The sequence below is a fragment of the Limanda limanda genome, chromosome 1 (assembly GCF_963576545.1).
Source record: "Limanda limanda chromosome 1, fLimLim1.1, whole genome shotgun sequence".
Taxonomy (NCBI): domain Eukaryota; kingdom Metazoa; phylum Chordata; class Actinopteri; order Pleuronectiformes; family Pleuronectidae; genus Limanda; species Limanda limanda.
In genome coordinates, this window is record NC_083636.1 from 34,533,818 (window position 1) to 34,554,366 (window position 20,549).

Sequence of the window (20,549 nt, forward strand, 5' to 3'; positions counted from 1 at the left end):
TAAAACGGGCTGATTTATTTGTATTTCTTTACATTTTGCAAACGTATGTGGCAGACTGTTCTACATAGTTCATGAACAGAACCAGACCACAAAATCTGGAGCTGGTTTAAGAGGCACTAGCCAACTCTGGAGACGTGTGAGGACAATAGAAACAATAGAAAATACAGTCTGTACAATCAAAACAGACACAAAAACCCAATTTCTTCCAAAAGCTAATGAATTTAAATGAAAGGAAAATAAACCTGTTTAAGATTATATGACACTTGCCAAGTTCGGATGCCTGCACATTAATGTGCTGACGCTCAAAACAGAAGCAAACAAACACAGTTAAAATCAAATACCAGGAGGGAGGACAGGAGCTCTACTATTTAGTCATTTAACTGATGCTCATATGCACAGTTTCTGACAGTAACTCATTTTTATAGGATTGATCCTGAAACCTTGTGGCTGAGGTGCAGTAAACCAAACCACAAGCTCACCCTGTTAACTATCCGATATAAAATGAAGTGCAGTCGAAACCTCTCAGATCTTGCGTTTCTTCCACTCTGGCTCCTTCTCAGCTTCCTCATCCTCCTCCGATTCCTCTGCAAACAAAGGCTCGGGCTGGGTCCTGAAGGGATTCACAAACACAAGGGCAAAGCAGTGAAGTGAAGATTAAAGAAAACATTGATTTATTCTCTTCAGGCCAACTGAGGCTGAAGAAAGTTTGGGCTTGAGATGTGACATGAAGCAGTGGACTGGACAGTAACTCAGAGCCAGTAGAGACCTGCTTTTCACTGTGCTGCTCCTCGGAAGAATCAACTTGAGACTATTCACCTAAATGCCTGTGAAAGAACAAGTTTCTAGTGGTGTACGTCCCCTGATGTCTGCATTACTAGTATTTACCAAAAGACCGTTTCCCTGCAGCACTGTACGTGAATCTGTTTGACTTGGCTCGCAGCTTTGTTCCACACTTTCATACTGTCGCTGTCTGAGTGCGATAGGGATCTGAAGCTGCCCATTACTGAAGAGTGAAGCTGTAAAACTGTCCAGCTCTTTAAACATTCATGTGTCACACCAGTAGGAAGAAACCCAAGAACTATCACAATGCCCCGAGAAGAACTCAGAGTATTCAGCTTACACAGACTGCTAATGAGGAAACAAGAGAAGACGAGTGACTGAGACACAATGAGGTTGATGTTTGGGGTGTGAAGGTTTACAAAGTTGTTCTCACTGTGTGTACGCCGGAGCGACCCAGTACGGGTTCTCTGAAGCTTCCTTGGCGTGACGTAGGATGGCAGCTCGGGGGTCACTGTCGTCCGTTTTGTCTAGAGCGATGTTCTTCACGATGAACGACGACAGCGTTCCACCGTGAGCTGCGACTCTGCCTCCGCGACCTGTCACCACACAGGATCACCGAGTTAGACACGTATATGGAAAAGGAACACAACTTGTGAAGGTTGGATAACAGAATTTGTTGGTTTGCTCAATAATTTTTTATTTTGAAAAACTAAATTTAAAATTTCCAACTTTGGCGCCCCCTATAGTTACGACCACATTGGCAGACAGAAATTGAGGTAATGATGTAATAAAGTAAAAATTGAATTCACCCAAAGACCTGACATTTACTATAGAAGTGAGGACTGACATGGCAGCCTGCTATTGGCCGGTCGTTGCTACCAGATGACGTCATCACGTGTTAATCTACCATAATCTCTATGATTTAGCATCGGATTCATTCAACTGTGTAATCACATGGACAGATAACAATAAATGCATTAATAGTGTTTGTAAATACAGATCTGAAGCCTGCTGGTGTATTTTATTTCAGGTCATTACACACCGGTTTATATTTTTCATATAAAAGACACAAATACTTCACACCAGAATAAGATGTGCACGAAAGGTTATAAACAGTTTTGTAATTATGAGCGGTTTATCACATTTTGAGCTTTTTATGACTTTGGGTTGATTTTCTGCATTTGTTCCATTCTTGTTTCACAAAGAGCTGCAGTGAGCTCTGCTGAAGCTGGAGTGCGTCTCTGCTGCTGGCTGAACTTTACTACAGCTAATGGAGCCTCAGGGGGTAAAAAATGTCGTGCTTTCCAGAGAGGACATTATTATGGTCGTCTTAAAAAGGTCAAGGCTGGGACAGGGACACGCACACATGCACATATCAATACTGTACATTCACATACTCTAACACGCAGGGATTTCCGGCTGTACTGGGGCCGTGGGGTTGTGTGGGGATCAAGAGGCACCTCTCTCCAGTGCTTGTAAGCATTCTGCCAACCACCGAGCATTACCTTGCACTTATGCGAGTTAATTCACACCGAGGATAAACAATATAAATACAGCCTGTCATCTAAAGACCATTGGCATGCCATCAAGCGGTCAAACCCATTTTCATGACAGGGACCTGCTGAACATTTTATTTGCCCAAGGAGACAGTTTAAACAGCGTTGTTCAATCGGAGAAACAAAAACGTGCACTTTATTGCACTGTGGAACCCTGGGACTGTTGTAAGAACATAGTACTGAGGGACTAAGTGGGAAAAGAAACAGCGAAAGTGAAAAGATATGAGCCAGCTGGAAAACAATAAATCAAGGAACGCTGTCTGGCACTTTTGCCTATTGGAATGAGGCTTGATTTGAAACATGAATATGCATGGGGATGGTATTTGTGGACTTGTGTATTGGGGTAAAAATACAAACACACTGAGAACGGGTTCCAGAGAAAGTTGACAATGCATCATTATGTCCCAGCAGTTAAGAAATATGAGGCAACAGCAGGCCACAATGAATCTTAGAGGGGCCAAGTGGGAGCAGAGCTGTGAACGCTCTCCACTTCAGCTGGGTTGCATCATGCTGAACACATCAACAAGTGTGGATTTGTACATTTGCCTCCAACAGAATCATGCCTACATCTGCCAATGAACACGACTTAGAATATGTTTTAAAGAACAGTTACAGAAGCAAAGCCATACCCTTTTACTTTATTCATGTTTAAATGACAGTATTTTGTTTTCGCACATTACATGCCTTGTCGACTAGGGACATAGATACGATATCCTTTATATTTTCCTTTCCATTATATTGTTTTAAATGTTCTGCGCCAATAAAAGCAAAGTAAAAACAAACAAAAATATAACAAAATAAGTTACCTGGTCCCGACACTGGAGGCTCGGGCTTGTTGGACTTCTTGGGGTCAAGTCTGTCCTTCTCCAGCTGTTTCCGTGTACTCCGCTGTCGGGCCTCTCTGAACATGGGTAACGCATGAGCTAGAGAAGCACAAAGTAAACACGGATAATCAAGTTGCTTAGGTTACTAAACTGCAAGATCAAATAACACAGCCGCGCAAATAAGCGGGCAGGGCGTCCGAAAATATGTTCAGTGATTGCAGCCCACGTAAGCAAACCCCCGGACGATGACAGAAATGCAAAGCTGCGTGTGTTTTCAGACGGCGCCGAGACTCACCGGCCCAAACTCACCTACTACTACACCTCACGAAAGATGTGCTTGGGTTTGCACCGAAATACACACACACACACACACACCTGCTGATCTCTGGCAGTGTCTCTCCATTTGTGTACTCTTTCTGCCATAGTGCACACCAACATGTTCATTATGTCCCGCATGTTTAGATTCAGACAATTACTCTTCACACGTTTGTGGACACTATCGCAATAAAGGCCCACAGCACTTAAACCCACGAGTGTGCGAGTGAACGCGTGCATGAGTAAGTGTGAATGACTGCCCTCAAAAAGGTGTGTGAGAGTGAGTGTGTGTGCTCGGCCGTTCGCGTTTGTGTAAAGCGAGTGTGCGCTCAGCTCTTATCCTCGGGGGTTACAAAGAGACACTTTTTTTTTTTTTAAAGGTCTAGATAAAGTGATTTTCCATTCAGGAGCCCTGTCGCTGTTCAGTGTTAATTCTTCTCCTCCACGCTACATTAAGCAAAAAGGTTACTGTTAACAGATTCCCTCGCTTTTCTCAATGGGCCATCACTTTTTTCCTGTCCCCTCTAATTTTCCAGTGCCAGGGCATCAAGTGCGTCACTCACTGCTTGTGTCAGTCAAAATGTCTGCCTTCTTCACACCCTGTCGGCATGGCGATGAAATCACATGATGTGTTTGTCTGAATTGGGTCTGAGCAGCCAATCAGGGACGACGTGTTGGCAGTTGTCCGGTTCCTGTAGGTTCATGACTTCAGTGTGGGGACAAAGCACTATGAGGCACGCACAGAGGAGGTGATGGCCTCGTGTGTTGGTAATATGACAGGATGACGGATTGGGATGTAGTGTGTGTGTACGTGTGTGTGGACTAGCAGGAGATCACGCAGCAGAGGTGGGAGAGGTGGCTGCCCGTAGCGTGATCTGCCGTGTGTGCAGACCACATGGACCTCATGGCCGTTGCGTGGCACAGTCGATCCGCTCATCCACACTCCACTCCATCAGCTAATGTGCCTGTGAAAGCCCTGAACACTCTCCTCACAAAGCCCCCAGTGTGAGGTAGTGTGTTTGCATGTTTGTGTGTGAAAAAGAGAGTGAAGACACAAAGAGGTAGCGTGTTTCTCCAAACTTTAGAATATGCTCTGCTGGTCGTGTCATGGACTTGCAAGACGGCTGGCATGTGGAGAGCACTGTGGGGTAGTGGCATAAAGTGAACCTAGTTGCTGCAGGGCTTTGAGAAAGACACTTCACATTGTTTACTGATTAAAGGGCGATGTGTAAAATGCCATGCCATGCACGAAAAGACAAGACAGCAGAGAATTAGGATCAAAGTTCATTAAGTGGCAGACTGGTATTCTTGGAAGGTATTGTACGTATAAAAGTGTGTGTGTGTGTGTGTGTGTGTGTGTGTGTGTACAAGTGCAGACAACCAAGAACTTACGTGTGATGATGTAATCTTGTGTTAGGACCTCGGTGTGCTTCTCTTTCCGCTGGCTCTTCACCACACAAAGCTTCGCCCCTCTAGAAAAGAGCCAGTTGGTTACAAAAGATGCTGTTTGAAGGTGTCACATATAATACAAGACATTAGGGGTAAGCCAACTAAGCCAACTAAACAACTAAACAACTAAACTACAACTAAATATGTTCTTCAACAACCTTTTTTCCATGACAAAGACGAGACAGAAACGATACAGGATCGACATCATTACAAACTAAATATTCATAAACATGAGATCTATAAAGACATGATAAAATATTACATAAAATATAAAAAATTGTGAGGACTTGGAGTAATTTAATAGAAGTTAACACTGATAATATCAGTGCTTTAGAGGAAGAAAGAAGAAAAAAGAAAAGAGGCATTAAATTACTGGTAAGAATACAACTAACCTTGACTGGATAAATAGATTTTCAATGTAACCTGAATTCTTCCCAGAATTTGAAATTAATTCTATTAAGTATACTATTGTATACATTCAAAAGGATTAACTTCACTAAATATTATACAAACTAACAAGGATGTGTGACACAGGACTAAAACAATTTTTTTTTATAAATAATTATACTAATTTAAATTCATTAGAGGTGTAGGCATACTCAGCCTAATATTATTTGTACAATCAAGGCGCATTAACTCAATTGTTTTCAAAAAGCATGAAAAACAAGTAATAGAGTGATGCATAGTGATGCACTGAGTGACATGTAAGTGATTGGGAAGAGCAGTGAAGGATCCAGTCCTGGTATTTAGTTTGACAAACAGAAGCAGATGTTGAACTTGAGAAATATCTTGAAACATTTGGGTCAAATATTTTTTTCTCTGCCAACTTCACAACAGCATTTTGAATGCGAGTAAGTGGGGCAGTTGGGCAGATGTCCGGTCTCTGCAACACTTCCTGTGTAGATAATTCCTCTATAGAGTTCTATAGCACAGCTAAGGCTACAGAGACGTCATGCTCAGTAGAATACATTCATTGTTTGGGTGGTAAGAAGAGATTCCAAGAGACAGTTGGTGGTTTTGGTGATCAGTATAAAGAACATTACACTAAACATTCCCCTGAAGGTCTAAATAGCACATACCTGTGGCTTTTGAAAGGATCGTAGTAGACCTTGGCCAGTCCATTCGCAGTTCCCACCATTATCTGGTTCAGTTTTGGATGCCACAGGCAGCGGACGGCACTCTGGAACACACACAGAGAAAGACAGAAACGTCAAAATACAGTTACTGCACAATAACTGAAGAACGTCATGCTTTGGAATAGCAGCTCACATCAGGTAGAGAGCAACTTTCTCTACTGTGGGTCGGACTAACGAGGGTATTTCTGCTTCTCGCCAACAAAAAGGTAGCCAGCGTGTTTTATTGTCCTGTAAGTATTGTGAGTGTGTGACCTGGGTTGGCTGTGGTACAGCCGGGATCAGTCTGAGCGTACTCTGCTGCTCTAGTTGACTATATTTGGTTGTTGGGATGAGGGCTGGATCCCTCAGTCTGTGTGTGACAGATGGCCCAGTGCCAGCAGGCAAATGTGACCACATTTATCCAGAGGTGTGTGTGTGTGTGAGAGAGAGAGAGAGAGAGAGAGAGAGAGAGAGAGAGAGAGAGAGAGAGAGAGAGAGAGAGAGAGAGAGAGAGAGAGAGAGAGAGAGAGAGAGAGAGAGAGAGAGAGAGAGAGAGAGAGAGAGAGAGAGAGAGAGAGAGAGAGAGAGAGGGGCAGAGAGAGAAATACAACCACAGTTGTTGGACAGAGATAAAGTCTCTGCTCAGTCTGTGATTTAGAAGTTTATAGTAAAGAGCTTGTCCGCCTGCTGTCGCCCCGTCTTTCTTTGCACACATTACTGAAGTATCACAACCTTCTGTCACTACTCATCTTCAACAGTGTCATCATTAACACACATCTATATTCAGTCGGCTCAAAAGTCTGAGACCCTTTTTCTTCTCTCTTTCATGAGAATGAGAACATGGTCTTACTTTGGACCCCCACTGAATATGTGGTGTGTGTATATGTTGGAGAGAATTTTTTGAGGAGTGGTTGAGTGTTTTCTGCGTCTTTATGCGGAACAGAGAGAAATGTCCGGGGGGCGGGGGTCTAGGACAGGAGCGCAGGGTCGAGGGTGGGGGTAGGACGATGACTGGGACATCCAGATTCTGTGATGGTGAAAGCTGCTTATCGCCCAGCTGTTCAGCTTCCCACCATGATACCAGAGGAAGGAGTCTCAATTTCACACACACACACACACACGCACACGGATATGCATGTAGACAGACAAGTACTCATACATATACGTAAGAGAAAATCAAAGTATGGCTAGTTTGTGTTTTACAACTATGAGTGATCATATAAAGTATAAGATCCAAGAAAAGCATTACATAAATAAAATTACTTTACATAATTTTGCTCTGTATTTTCACGCCAGGATGCAGATCAATTAAATAACTTTGTCTGTGAATTACTTGAATTCAATATCAGCACAATTGGCTCCAGTAACATTACGAGTGTATTTCATCACTATAAGGCCAGCAGCAGCTCAGTAGTAGTGTGTGGCTCGTGGGACAGAACAGGGTTAATCTGCTCAGCCAGATCATGAGCCAGCTGTAATTGATAGAAAGAGCTAGAAGTGCTTAACATCCGCCTCATATGTGGAATTTATTTATAAGCAGATAGAAGATAACATATAAATGATTCAAATAAAGTACTTAATAACCACAAATTTAAATAAATTTGCACTGTGGATGTTGCACTGTATCATTGCAGCATGACCTCCAGTTGATTAAAGGAGAATGATGATGCTCTTTCTTGTGCATTTTTTTCAAAGTTCTGCAGAGTTAAAAGCCTTAGGTAAAGGGAGCTCCTCTCCTCCACAGAAAACATTCCTCCAGAAACATTTTGTCAGTTGTTTGGTGCATATTTCAGAGGAATCTGGATTTCACATGACATCATGATGCCTTACATAATGCGTGTCAAGTGGTTTGTCTGATAAGGCCCTTCACAAAGTCAGGTGAAGCAAGAGCATAGGCTGGAAGTGGTTGACCAATCAGAACAGAGCTAGCTAGCTGGTCAATTAGAGCAGATTGGAATTAGATCTTAAAGAGACAGGAGCTAAAACCAAACGTTTCAAACAGAGACTGAAAGAGGAGCTGCAGCAATTTACAGTATGAGCAAAGTGTTGTGTTTTCTGAACATTACAGAATTTAAATTTAACCTCTTAATATAATAACAAAAAATGAATAGGTATGAACCTGAATATGAGCATAATTTGTCGCCTTTAACAAATTAGTCTGAACTTTGAAACCTGCAGTTTTTCTGTCCCACAGGAAGCTCCAAAAAATGCATTAACATGTTTGTATCATGACCAATTGCAGTTTTGGGCTTGTGGATGTGCTTCAGGGTAAATGTGTAATGGGTTATGAATATGCCTGTCATGGTTGCTTTAGCAACCCGGACAGCCCCACATGCAAGTGAAGCAGAGACGACAGTAAGGAATTCTGTTACACTCTGCAGGTGCTGTCATAGCTGGAGGAATTCATCCGGTGCTCAGCAACACGGCACAGAACGGCCCCAAATCAGGCAGCAAAACCAAAATAAAAGTGACAACACAGCCAGGCAACTGCAGTCCAGTTAAGTTGAGAAAACTGCCTGTTCAGACCAAACAAATCATTCTGTCAACGGTGGAACAAGCAAACCAGCAAGAGCAGAGCAGCCTCAAACAGGCCATTTAAGTGGGGCCCACCCCCAGCTGGATCCACTGAGATATTCACATCCAAGTACAGCCCAGTCCAGTCCAATAGTAAGACTGCTTTCCAGATATTCAGAGCAGCATGTTTATACTCTGGGAAACCCTGTTTATGCTTCACGTCCACAAAATTACATCACATCGTGAAGAAGGAAACTTTAATCAGTCAGTTCTTCAGTAGCAGCCTCCTATACGCCATCGGATAAAAATACCAGAGGCTGATTGGGGATAAATAAGACAACAGCCACTCACCCAGTATGTATGCTGATTATGAAATAAAGTTATGCAGCACTAATGGGACACAACAGCTGGGTGCCTTGTTTAGTCTCTGGTGAGTGGATCCAAATGTACACTGCTTCTGACAGACTGGCACAGTTACACAGGCCAAGTGAAAGCAGTAGGGTAGGAAAATGCCACTGTTAGCACTTCAGCGACACACTGAGTGGGAACATGTCCAGGAAGTCTGTAATTACTATGAATACCTTAGTGGAACAACTGGTGTTTACCTTTTCAGAGATTCACTTGGTAAGATGTACAAGAAAAATAGTTGATCAAGCGTGATAGCAGGTGTAGAATGGGCAAATAGCAGCTATGAAGGTTGCAAAGTAGCTTTTCACCAACACAAATCACCATAACATCATATTTGATTTTAAAAATGTTTTAGTACAAAAAGTCATTCAGTTTTTGGTGTATTTAAAAATACCTTTTAATTGCATAGATTTTTTGGACTCGTGAGTAAAACAGAATAACAATACCAATCACATCAGTGATGCTGTGGGGTCTCCATTTGAAATCCAGCCGAAAAGTCAGTGCTCTGATAGTCAGCAGGGTCTCACCTGGTTCATGCCCTTTTTGATGGACTAAGATAAGGTTGAGAGTGTCTGAAGTATTTACTGAATGGGCCTAAAACAGCCTGCGCTCCCATGCACAGCCCAGCATCCAGGTCCGGGGTTATGTAGACTGTTTAGTTAGAAAATGATTGGTGGCCCTTCCTCTCACTCTACTGCCTGGTACGACACTTTATAAAGACTGCACTTAAATTCTTGGGCCATCTGAGAGGCAGGTGGTTGATGTAAACACAGTAAATAGCACATTCATCAGGTTCACTGAGTGCACGTCAACCATATCAACTCATCTGCGGCAAAAACACAAATTCTCTATCAAAATTAGTTTTGAAAATGGAGAAAGTGTATCGATAAACTCTGACATGGGTCATTTAACTCAGATTGTTAGAATAATAAAAAGTAGGATCAAAGACGGAATATCTAGGATACATTGTATGGAAAAGTAAACATCCAAAATCTTTAAAGGCATCAATCCAAAAGTCTAGGAAATGAAAATAGTCCAGTCTGCAGGATGTGGTACCACCCTTTTTTTTTTTCCATGCTTCCCTAAAACACTTTGATTTTCTATGTTCCATTAATTTTAAAATACAGAAAAATAAACAAATATTTCTATGCAATTTTATGATATTGCAGTCATTTATTACAGCTTTCAACAACTTATGAAAACTGCGACTTAGAAGATCTAGCACAGATAGTATTAAGCTCCAACATAACATAGATCTATTCCCCTTCTCTGTTCATGTGGCCACTCAACACGAAAATGTTGACGCTATAGCTTTAATGGCTATAAGGAATTTATATAAAAGTTGTTATATTCTTGCAAAAAACTGCATGGACCAAATGGCTTTAAGGGTAATTTTCATAAACTGAATTGGTTGAAGTTTAAAAGAGCAAAAGCGTAACTTAAGTACTTTAAATCATTACCATATAAATTTTAATAGGCAAGTACAATTAACACAAATAGGCTGTTGCCAAGACGACTGGCAGCTTTCACTAGTTTCTAGAATGCACTGAATTTTGTTACACTGGCTTGGAATTTGTGGAAAATCGGCTGGATTTCTCTTAAGCACAACGGCTGAGCAGACAGGAGGAGGTTTTTCCTCCTTCCAGCTACACCGAGCTGAAGCTTTCTCACAATTTATCACAATGGCAGATGGTGGAACGAGTGAAAGGCCAATGGAAAAATCCCTCCCAAATGTTTACCCTCTTCATTAAAGTGAAAGAGAAGACAAACGTCCACGGATTGATGCATGAGAGGAGGTTGGTTGTTAAGTTCTAAATAGACTCTCTGACCCAAAGTGTCTGGGGTCTCTCTTTGATGGTCCCTATAGCAATTTCCTCACCACAGTAAAAGTGAGAGCAAACGTTAACTCACTGTCGTTGAGTGACACAAGTTGAACTGAACACTTTAAATTCAAGTGTGCTTTATCTGGAAAACACAGTTTAGCTCTGGCATGTTTTTATGTGGTTTAACTTGCACAAACAAAAGATTAAGACCTTAGTGCGACACAGGGGTTGCTGTCTCAGCAAAGCACACTAAACTATTTTCAAACATTTGGCAGTGATAGATGGCAGTGATGTCGAAAATGCTACTTTCAGTCTGAGTAACAACAGAAATAGAGATATCAGTCAATTCAGTTTCAGCGTAGTGTCATTTTTCCTCAAGTGTCAGCACTGACAAGGGAATGAAGCTCCCCTAGTTAAAAATTGTGGACAAAATTAAAAGTTCACACTCGCTTGAATCTAACAGTAATCCTTTTATTAAATTTTAAACACACTAATATATGAAAGTTAGTGTAATCCAGTTGCTAATGTTTTAATCCAAGATCTCTGAAGGGGAATTCAGGTCATATTTGGATTAAAAAAAGTGACAATAACTAAAAGCAAATTTGTGTTATTTTTTAATTACATTTTCACTCGAATAAATTGGGTCGACCAAAACACAGCCCACCCTCCCCTCCTCTCGGCTAGTGCAACTGTGCAGTGGTGTGTGAACTTTGTGTGGATGCTGTGCCAAGGTTTGCAAGCTAACAGCAGCTGGCTGGCATAGCAGGAGGATACATACACACCCACACAATCCCTGCATTTGTCTCTTTCCCCTCTCTCAAACATGTTCACTCAAACGGCCCACGTGAAAGTGTCCTGCCTGAGTCAGAGAGACCAAGTAAGAAGACATTAGTCTGTCGGACCTCACTGTTATGACTACAGATACACAGAGGCTAAATCCGATGAAACCAACTTGAATACGGAGTGAGAGGAGGAGCAGGGAGCTCCTCCTCTGTCTGAGGAGAGCACCTCTGCACTTCTTTTCAGCACCTATGGCTGGTTGCCCTTACCAAATGGATTTCTGGGAAAGCAGGGATAGTTTAAATAACATATTATGCTAAAGTGGGTGGCAGCGCTGTCTGTACATGTGAAGTGAATGGAACATGCTTATTGTGCGAGTAGATAATTTAATTTCAAATATAAGTAAAAGGCCAAACACGTAAAAGCGGCAAACACCGTCCTGCCAAAGCCTCGTGGGACTTACTTTCTGTAAGGAAAGGTCACTTTATTCCACTTTCTTCAAATATGCGTGAAACCATTTAGTAAGTTTCCTTGTATACCTTCACTTCCCGTCAATAACTCTGTCACAGTCTTCTGCATTTTCCCCCAAATCGTGCCGCTGTTAATTTATCATCCTGGAATAATATTGAGAAAATTCAGATTTTTCTGTGTTGCCAGAAGTTGCCTCTTGGACATATTGATTGAAAGGAATATAAGTATAGTATGCGCCAGAGTAAAGTTTGATATTGATTTCAATTGTAGAGACAAGAAAAACTAACTTAACTTTCTGACTGACCTGATATCAATTTTATAGACATTATTATATAAATATAAATGACAAAGGCTGCTGACTGCACAGTTCTGGATATGTCTCTCCTTCTACCTCTGGTGTACACAACTCTACTTATTTACTGTATATATTTACTTCCACATGTTTAAATATCAGGTGAAGTAAATAATCCAGTGTATAGGTCTGTATTGGATCAAATAGAAGGTTTAATCAGAATAGTCGGCTGTCAAAATAAGACGTTAGACAACTGTTGTATTGTAAAGATATAATCATATAACATATCTCAAGGCGTTTGTGTTTGAGCCTAAACTAGATGCATTGAGAATAAATAACTTGCACATGTGGATTCATTATGTGTCTTTTCCATTGTGTATGACCTTTTGGTTGTTTTGCTGTATAAACAACATATCACATTAACCATCTGAAAAAGTTCTAGTAATGAGGGTATTTGTGGTTGTGGTGATCGAGGAAAGACTTACTGCGTTGGTGACTTCTATTTCATAGACTTTCTGGAAGGAGGTTCGGTCAAAGAAGACCAGCTTCCCGCTGCCCTGGTCCTTCTTCACCGACGTCCCGGTTAGAATAAGCTTGTCATCTGGGCTGAAACAGCAGTCGGTCCTAATAGACATTAACCCACACGCAACATCAGTTCATAATCCACACCCTTATAACAATAAACAGGTAGATTGTGAATAAAATGACATGAGTCTTACATTGTAAAGTTGTTGGGTAATCCAGTAGCTACATTCAGTGGCTTCCTGAAGTTGCGTATGTCCCACGTCTTCAGAGTGTCATCACCTAGAAAATATATAAACAACAGATGAATTGCGATCAGCGAGATTTTGCTTAATGAGTTTGTAACTTTATTAAAGATTAATTTCTTTAAAATCTGTGTGCCTACTTTTCCTTACTACACAGAACTGAGTTATTTCTGTTTATCTTTGTGTTAGAAACCTCTTGCCTAGATTATGCAAGAAATTCAGTTATGCATGTCTTCAGAAATGATCTGATGGCATTTGTCCTTGTTTATTTGCACAATCAGGAAGGAGATGAGCTCATTCTCTGCTTAAAATTCATCACTTTGGTGATCAGCCATTAGATAAACCATTAGACCTGAGCAGAAAGCTGCTGTGAGGCATCGTCTTACCCCCACGTGAAGCCAGAACCATGCCATCATAGGAAAAGGCGAGGCAGGAGGGGTCTGATCCTGGAGTGTGTGCTTGCTTACAGTGGAACTTTGTATGGACCTAGGGGGGAAAAAAGAGAAAATAATGGATTGAACACTGTGATTTGTAGTGATATTTGTACATCAGGGTCTGGTGTAGGTTGGTGGTTGATGGTTCAGGACTTATGTGTAACACAACTGCAGCCTCAGATCCAGGTCCTGCCTAATGTGCATGGAAGTGAAAGTCTAGTACAGGGGTCACTCCTGTTTATGTCTAATTATAGAGTTGTGCAAGTGCCAAAAATAGACATGCTTGAGCAAATACAGTTTCAAGTTTATTTATATGCTGTTGATATTCATAACAAGCAACTCTGAAGAGCATTACGGAGACATAAAAAAAATAACCTGATGAAATTGATCATTAATAACACATGAAAGTGATTAACTAGTGCAGTCCTGGCTTCTACTGCAGTTTCCATAAACACGCTGCTGTTCTTACTACACATAATTAATATTAAAAAATAGTTTACAATCTCCTGATTAATTATACTATGAAACTGCCAATGTTTTGCTTCAGTAGCAGACATTTCAGTCTGTCACTGCAGTAACTAAATGACCTTTTCGTTCCGTCTTCAAAACAACACAGTTTCCCTTCGCTTTATCTACAAGATTCTATATTTTTAAAGAGAATGTCTCTTAGTTGCATTTCTTCACCCAACAGTCCACTTATGAGAATACATTTAAATTCACTAGACCCAGATTTTTATTTAATCTGTGACAAATGTACCCTAAACATGTCTGACAATGAAAATTACAGTGCTAAATTCCTAAGTTTCTATGGTATAAAAGTTTACTGCAGTCAGGTATCCTCTGCAGAAACCAGCATTTCCATTCCTCATCCAAACAGCTGTTTTTGATACACACTGCCATAAATGTAAGAGGAGTCCTCCTGTGGCACCGATATGCGAGAGCCAAGTCTGCAGGTAATAATCCAGCTCCTGATCATCAATCATTTTCTTACACATACACAAAGAAATTGCAAAAAAAGAAGCTGTGTAAAAGTACAAGCAATTTGTGAACAATAAACAGCGGTGAAGGAGACGACAAATAAGTAAAGTGATGTTTAAGTTCATGTTACTCCAGCTAACCACAGGTTTATATAAGAATCATCATACAAGTCAAAAGCAATGATACAATTTTATATTAGTTTTTTACTCTGGATTTCAGGGATATCAGAAAATACATTCTCCAATTAATCAATGAATCTGTTAGTTGATAAAATGCCTCACATCTTTCCAGAGCCAATGAGCCTTTTAATTCTTTGATTCATCCAAATCAGTCCAAACTGGAAATCAAGTTTCTGAACAATGGCCCCTTTTACATATTGTCGTCTTTACATTTTTGCCCAATGAATTAACTTAATGATTAATCAACCGTCAAAAATGTCAGCCAATTGTTTCAGCACAATTTGAATGGCTTGTTGTCAATGTCTTCCCTTCCACATTTCCACCCCAGTGCCTCATGCAGTTTTACCTGAGCAGAGTAGAGCCAGAGATCGATCATTACTAGACGCTGGTGAAGCAAGAGTCTGAAAAGTAGGCTGGCTAACACTCAAACAAACATAACCTTGGCTTATACAGCTACACTTTCATTAATCCTCAACGGAATGCAAATAAATCACTGAAAAGGGGAATTGCAGCAACACTTGACCAAGAAAGGAGGATAAGGTATCTTAAGTGAGCACATGAGTGCAGAGAACAGATAAGATAGAGCAAAATAGAGAAACGCTGGCATAAAAAAGAGCAGGGGAGAGTGGCGTGTAAGGTGAATGAGTGATGTGTCGTCATGATACAAGAAGGAAACGAGGCCATACTTCACTTCCAAAGTAAAAGTAAATGCAAGGGAGTTAATAACTTGGACGAGACAGATAACACCGTTACCTTGATAATGTGGATTCGAGGTTTTCAGGCCTTAGCCACTAAGCCTTTACAGTCTCAGCGGGGATAATTTTCTGCTTCGTTTCATCAGCATTTTAATCGTATACTACCTTTGACTCAATTCCATTTTCCTCATTTGTTATCTCTGATTATCTACCTGTTCTTTTATTTGCTGCGCTAAAATTGAGTTGGTTAAGAAAGTCAAAAAGTCAATTTAAAGTAAAAAGGTACATTATCTCATTTTTTCAAACATTGCTAATCTTGTGGAATAGTTTGGCCGTATAGGCTATCTCAGGCCAAATGAGTAGCTGCTAAAGTATAATGTAAAAGGCTGAGCTTAGAGAACAGTCTGGCTTTCTATGATGGTGCTAAAACAAAGACACCAATCATGCAGTCGAAGTGACTACAGCCACTGCTGTTTAATTATAGCTTATACAAACATAATCAATATATGGTGGGCAAAAGTAGGTTGGGTTGGATCAACGAACTATGACCAAAAGGTTAAAGTAATGAACAATTATCTTGTAATTATCTTTTCTTTTGTGCTTTGCATGGAGCTCAGAAGCAAATCAAAAAGTCGGTCTAGCGGAGAGGACAGTCCAATTTCTAGTTTGTAAGAAAATGCAAATCCCTGTAGGGCGAGTGCCTTTGTTTCTCTAAAACAACTTCTTTATAATCATAGTCACAGGTTTCCTCAGGTCATCTAGTAAGAAAAGTTATGAGCTCTACTTTGTCTCCTGATGAATCATTCTACTTAATTGTTTCTCTTTTCATCTGATGTCTTTATTTGTTAGATTGAGACCATGTGCTTATAACACATACCACGTTTTAACCCCTGTTTTATTGTTATGCTGCGCTACACTGTGTTCAATCTGGCTCTTTTGTACTGAAGGTGAATGTAGTTTTACAGACACATATTTAAGAACATATCCTGCTCACAGACAAACGCAGTGAAGAGTAGACATTACCCTGGCCCAGAGGAAATGATTGAAAAGAAAAAAACTGATGAGAACATACAATTATAATAGAAATACCAAATAAATGGGAGGGCCGATACACATCGAAAGTAGTGCTTTTACTAGATAGCTTGTGGTAATTCTAGCTGTGTATTGCAAACATACACCCACTTCAGCTATTTCTAGATCATATACTGCAGTTGGGAAAGCATGAGTGTTTACTTACTATCCTGATGTTGGCTGGCACTGGCAGATGCCATGGTGTTTGCTTCCTGTGATAATCTACACAGCCGGTTTGTGAAACCAGACTCTCGTACACTGTTTGAAACTTCTCTCACGCCTCGTGACATCCTCTGTGAGCTGTGCCCTTCACTCCGGCCAAAGAGTCTCTGGATAAATTGTCATAATTGTGTCAGAATGTTTTAAACAGGTGTGCGTGTATAGCACTTTATATAAAATTGTATATACACACATACATGCATTTGCAAACCGACACACACTTGCACCTGATCCACATCTACACACACTCAGCAGCAAGAGTTGATAAATAGCTGAAAGAACACAGCATTGGGTTTCATCCTCAGCAGACTATGACAGCAATCTACCGCAGGGCCAACTGTTCCTGACCACACAGAGTATCGCAATATAAATACTGCACGGCACTGCATGTCTCCGACTTCTATAGTTTTACAGCCGCACACCTGAAAGACTTTGTGATGCCCACAGTAAAGTCAGTCGTAACATCTCACTCTGACCTTTGTTTCGTTCTGAGAATCAAGTGGCCAGACCGCAGTCCACAGCAGCTGCTCTGATCTTTCATGGAAATCAACAAGTGGCGATGGGATGTAAAGCCTTGTGTTAGAGGATCACATTGGATTAAGTGTCCGGATAATTCAATAGTGGGCTATATTAAAGGAACTGTATATCTCTATGTCTAAGCTACACACTGTGTAGGAGATTTGATTATCTAGTGTTGTGGTTTCCGGGTCTTTGTTCAGGAAAGGAATGAGTACGATGCTAAAAGCTGAAGAATACCTTGATGAAAAGCATCTTTTCCTCGTCCTTTAGTGACTCCACATGTGGAAAGGAATGATGGGAGGAATAATCTTCTGCTGGACTGAGGTCTGTTGTAAATGTTTATGATCAAGCTGCCTTCAGATAGCATGGGGGACCAGTTTAATTGCTCTTTGAATGCTTCCACAAAGACAGATTCATGGTGTGTAGGTACTCTAGCTGGTTATCAAATCCTAAACATTTTCATTGGACTTTTCTTCTGTGTGTGTTTTAATCTCCCACAGCCCCATCTTTTATGACCCGCAGAGTTAACGGTGATACTGAGCAGAGTCGCATTAAAAGATCCTTTTAGGCCGTTGACTAACTGATGTGCTGGTGATCAGTTTATGCAGGCGATAATAATTTATGTTTGACTGGAACAAGAAGCAGTGCTAGAGTGGAGAAAAAAGTATTCTGAATTATTAATGAATTCATAAAAAATGGACTCAAAGGAAGAATCATAGAATATCAAAAAAGATAAAAATAAAGTTTTCAGAAAACACATAAAACTTCATGGGGATCTGTGTTTCTGCTCATGACTAAGTATCGATTACAGAGCATATAGAGAAAACAAGAAAAAGATTGACATGTCCTCTCGTCCTAACACTCCCCCACTGTGTAGTTTATCAAAAACCACTGCTTCTGGGTTCCCACTTTGAAGTCTGGAAACATCTAAGTCCACCAGTGACATCATAGCATTCCTCAGATCTCTGTGGTAATGTTTTGGAACGGAGACCTGCACCATCAATGCACAATGCGGAGTGCACATTACCTGGCAACCATTTAAATGCAGTCTTGTAATTCTGGCACCGACCCCTCTGGTCAGAGAAGGAGCATGCAATCACTCTCTGTGGCAGTCCACTAAAAGAGCCGTACTTGACTCCCATCGCAGGATCAATCAACCGGTGTCAGGGTTCAAGAGCACGATGTGTCATCCTCAATAGCATCTCTTCAGGCTGAGCTCGAGATCAAGGTCATGTACGTGATTGATCGTGATTGATCCGCCTGCATATTCTGTCCGTGAGTAATAGCGGCAATACAACAGGAGATAGGCTTCGTTTGAATCGGGGAGGGAGCTTGCGGTAAAACCACAGAGAGGTCAACTCCTTTTTAGGGTTGTGGCTGAATTTGAGTCAGCGGCACAGGTTGCTGATTAGTGCAGAGGGCACTGACTAAATTCTTGAGCCATTCAGACAAGACAGGCTCCAGTGGTCAGGCAAGAGACATGACTATTGTAAGCTGCTATGGGACGCAGGGTAAATATTTAGCTTGGAGAAGGAGGGGTAATATATTTTGAGAGCTTCAACCCAATCACTTGGAGTCTGCCTCTACGATCAGCCATGGGGTAGAAAGATGGGTAAGTGGAGAAGGGAGTCTATTCAAGCGTATAGACAGTTGCAGCGGAAAAAACAACCACCCCCGAATCTAACTGCATTTCGAGTTCTGTGATTTGAAAGTTGACTGTTGGGAGTAATTATCGTGTAGCCTACTTCTCATTTGACTAATCTGGATAAGCCCCTCTTTCTGTCTGTTCCAACTCACTAACGGCAGCTTTATTGTCACTGTCTCTAGTCTAATCTGAAATAACAGAAGCATTCAACCTTATCCACATATGGTGCTGGACAGAGGAAAAGATATGAAGTGGAACAAATGAATGAGGGTAGAAATGTGCCAAAGCACTGAGGCCAGATGAACTTCATTAAGCTACACTCACACCAAATTGTCAATATATTCCAGATTGTCTCAGACAGTAATATGTGATACGTGTTTGTAATTTTAGTTTTCATCTTAAAATGTTGGTCCATGGTGTGTTAAGACTCCCAGGTGAGTAAGTTTTAAACGATATTTACAAAAGAGCGAGCCATAATGTAAGACAATACCTCACTGGAATGACACCTGCAATATATCTTTTTTGAGTGCTGCAAGTCCCCAAAACACGCTCTGTAACAGAAACACATTCATCCAGCTGTTTGTCCTCCTCTTTCCATCTGTTGCAGAGGTGCGTCTTGTGAGTTAAAAAACAGGTGAGCAATAAACTATCAAACCTCATCTGTAAAAGATGATCATCAAGAAACAAATGCAAGTGATATCCCTCTACTGCCATTACCCTGTCACTGTGACAGCGGTCGAGAAGACAGACTCATGGGTAGACAGGCAAGCGTTGGTTAAAGTCTAACTATCAGTGATGTAACGTTAAGTTCTTAGAAAATCTTCATGACAAAATGCGTTCTCCTGAGGGCAATGGAAGTCATTTATTTCCACAAAGAAGATTTGTCAAATAACTCAAGTGAAAACAGCCAAATGAGAGAGAAAAATGCTTCCAATGAGCCAAGATCAACTATTACCTCAACAATGTGAACCTTGAAAAATGGAATAAACACTTTGATCACTCAAATGCCTCATTTACTAATGGTGGAAAATCTGCAGAGGGAAAATGTGATCGGCCTCCCACCAACTTTTGTGCAACTGAACTCAATCATCACACGTCAGATAATTCAGTTACATAATCGGCTGTGTCATGCTAGTGATGTAGCTCTAGGGACAGTGATTCAGTGGGTTTGTCCACCATTTCAGTGATTTTAAGTAAGACGTCTCAGTAAATACTGACTGATTTCCATTAAATTTGCAACATGCATTTTTTCTCTGATCTTCTTCTCTAGTGTCATCATCAGATAAAAATCCTTTGTCTGGTAGTTAAGATCTATACCAAGTTAGTGAATGCTATCACAAGTTACTTAGATTGTGAAAACACTAAATATTACTGTAAACAGAGCCTCTGACATGGTTGTATTCTGTTTTTTTAAGAGTTACAAAACAACAAGAGAGACTCTGAACAAAGCTCAGTGCCATGTACCTGGATAGTGTGGTAACAGGGACAATATAAGCCAGGTATTTGAATTCTGGTCAGTGTTAGTGACTTGTTGACCCCTGACCTCTCTGGCTTGTGACCAGATGACCTGCATCCCATGACTCTGTAACCAAGGCCACAGCAACATCCTACGTTTACAACCAGGCTGTTTACACATTGTGATGGTTGGTGTGTGTGTGTGTGTGTGTGTGTGTGTGTGTGTGTGTGTGTGTGTGTGTGTGTGTGTGTGTGTGTGT

The 20,549-nt window shown here is 40.9% G+C and overlaps 1 protein-coding gene across 1 annotated transcript in view; it reads right to left on the bottom strand.

Annotated features, from left to right (window-relative positions):
• LOC133010606 (WD repeat-containing protein 70) overlaps positions 1-20,549 on the bottom strand; it is a 36,150-nt gene continuing 15,601 nt past the window's right edge. The window contains exons 11-18 of the mRNA XM_061078202.1: positions 13,481-13,580; positions 13,047-13,131; positions 12,813-12,951; positions 6,004-6,104; positions 4,868-4,947; positions 3,143-3,259; positions 1,214-1,376; positions 1-610 (exon numbers count right to left, since the gene is read on the bottom strand). Of these exons, the coding sequence (XP_060934185.1) occupies positions 523-610; positions 1,214-1,376; positions 3,143-3,259; positions 4,868-4,947; positions 6,004-6,104; positions 12,813-12,951; positions 13,047-13,131; positions 13,481-13,580 (873 nt within the window). The 3' untranslated portion in view covers positions 1-522. The remainder of the gene's footprint in view (positions 611-1,213; positions 1,377-3,142; positions 3,260-4,867; positions 4,948-6,003; positions 6,105-12,812; positions 12,952-13,046; positions 13,132-13,480; positions 13,581-20,549) is intronic.